At 39.4% G+C, this 1798-nt stretch overlaps 1 protein-coding gene across 2 annotated transcripts in view; it reads left to right on the top strand.

The window, feature by feature from the left end:
• Positions 1-970: 970 nt before the first annotated feature.
• The window catches only part of DTNA (dystrobrevin, alpha), a 100913-nt gene continuing 100085 nt past the window's right edge, over positions 971-1798 (top strand). The window contains exons 1-2 of one of the 2 annotated variants that reach the window (XM_009085138.1): positions 971-1068; positions 1156-1223. In XM_009085138.1, the coding sequence (XP_009083386.1) occupies positions 971-1068; positions 1156-1223 (166 nt within the window). Of the gene's footprint in view, positions 1069-1155; positions 1224-1798 lie in introns of those variants that run through there. The other variant, XM_009085136.1, reaches the window with a different exon arrangement.

The following is a 1798-nucleotide window of genomic DNA, read 5'->3' as shown; positions in this document are numbered from 1 at the left end:
GGCTATTTGGAAAAGGCAATTATAATGTACCACCACTTCATTTGAACAGTGCATTTTGAAAGGGAAGGAAAAAACCCACACAACAAAACACCTCTTATGTGATTGCCTTTCTTTGTTTGAGAGATAAAAGGGAACTGGTTTTCTGTCTTGAGTTCTTTGGTGATGGTAGACTTCGGCATCTGGTACTTTTATCCTTCCTGGTGTATACATCTGGGGGTTTGCCATGGGATATGGTGCAATATTTTTGATTCCAGGCTTCTGCAGAGCATCTTCTTCATATCCCAGGTCCAATGTTATTTTACACAGTCTAGTTGACGTGAGGATGTAGATTAAAATGCAGGTCAGAAGCCCTAACCAGACTTGGCAGGCAGAAAAGGATATTGGTTCACCAGAGTAATTACCCATAGGAAGTGGTGATGCTGACACTGGTTTAATTTTTTGAGTGCTGCTAAAGATGTTTATCTTTACTCTGAAGGCTTTCGTCTTTTATGGTTTGAATGCTGGCTGTGAAGTAAGCTGTCTCTCTGCTCTATCCAGCAGTAGTGCTCTTCAAAATATTCAGAAGATTTTTATATCTGAAAACTGGAGGAAAATATATTCTTACTTCTGAGCCTTTTTCTGAAACTCATTTAATCAGAGATGTACTGTCTTGAATTTGAATTAATATTTGGAGTGTGTTTGCTCGAGTAAATAGAGGGTATTATGTTGTTGCTGTTGTTTGTTCTTTTTTCTCCTCTACCCAGAATTGGCTAGAAAGGCATTTTCTAAACTATAAAATGATATCCAAATCTTTCATTATTTCTTTTCTCTTACATAATTTAAACTGAAGATTCCTTATTTAAGAAAACCTAAAATGAATTTCAGAGCTTGTGTTATGTAAGCCAGTTAGTTACATCAAGCAGAAAAACTGAACACTGCCTTTGGGAGAGAGGGATGGGGGGGACAAATGCTTGAAAGCAGAGTCTAGGGAATGGAGGACAATTTGGGGACCAGCTTCTCCACAAACCACTCCACAGAGAGGCTGGCAAAAAGCATTGGGTACATGTGGAGCACCAGTCAACTTCAAAGGTTCTTCGGGATGGGTTTTGGATACTTATTTATGTATGTTCAGTCTGGGAATAATACTTAATGTTTTCACACGATTTTGTCTTCCAGAATGATTGAAGATTGTGGGAAAAGAGGAAATACCATGGCAGAAAGAAGGCAGCTGTTTGCAGAGATGCGTAAGTACTTCCTAGAAATGTTTTGCTGTGATAGACCAAGCCAGTTGCTATGCAGTGTCAGTAAAATTTATGCAAGTTTTCCATCTCAAATCTCTGTTGCACAAATGATTTAATATCATGAGACCAAAACTGCACAAAAATGGGCTGATTTGACCAAATAGGAAAGAGGAATTTTCTACATCAGATATTTTGATTGTATTATCTTAGTCAGTAGCTTCTTGAGACAAAGATACTGCAGTATGCACGTAGCAATGAAGAGGGATAAGGGTCTCCAAAAGACTACGTCTTTTATTGTGGTTATCTGTAGTGGGTTGACCCCAGCCAGCTGCTAAGCACACACACAAACACCTACTTAATCCCCAGCCAGCCCCCAGTGGGATGGGAGAGAATATAGGGAGAGTAAAAGCAAGTAAACTCATGGCTTGGGATAAAGACAGTTGACTTAGTGACAGAAAGAGAGGGAAAAATTACAATGGAAAACAAGGACAAGTGATGCAAAGGTGATCATTCACCACCTCTCAAAAGCAAACTGATGCCTAGCCGGTCATCAAGCAACAGAATTGTCTTCCCACCTT

Source organism: Acanthisitta chloris, unplaced genomic scaffold (genome assembly GCF_000695815.1).
Source record: "Acanthisitta chloris isolate BGI_N310 unplaced genomic scaffold, ASM69581v1 scaffold352, whole genome shotgun sequence".
Taxonomy (NCBI): Eukaryota; Metazoa; Chordata; class Aves; order Passeriformes; family Acanthisittidae; genus Acanthisitta; species Acanthisitta chloris.
The sequence above is the reverse complement of the archived record's forward strand: the minus strand, read 5'-3'. Positions and strand labels throughout refer to the sequence as shown.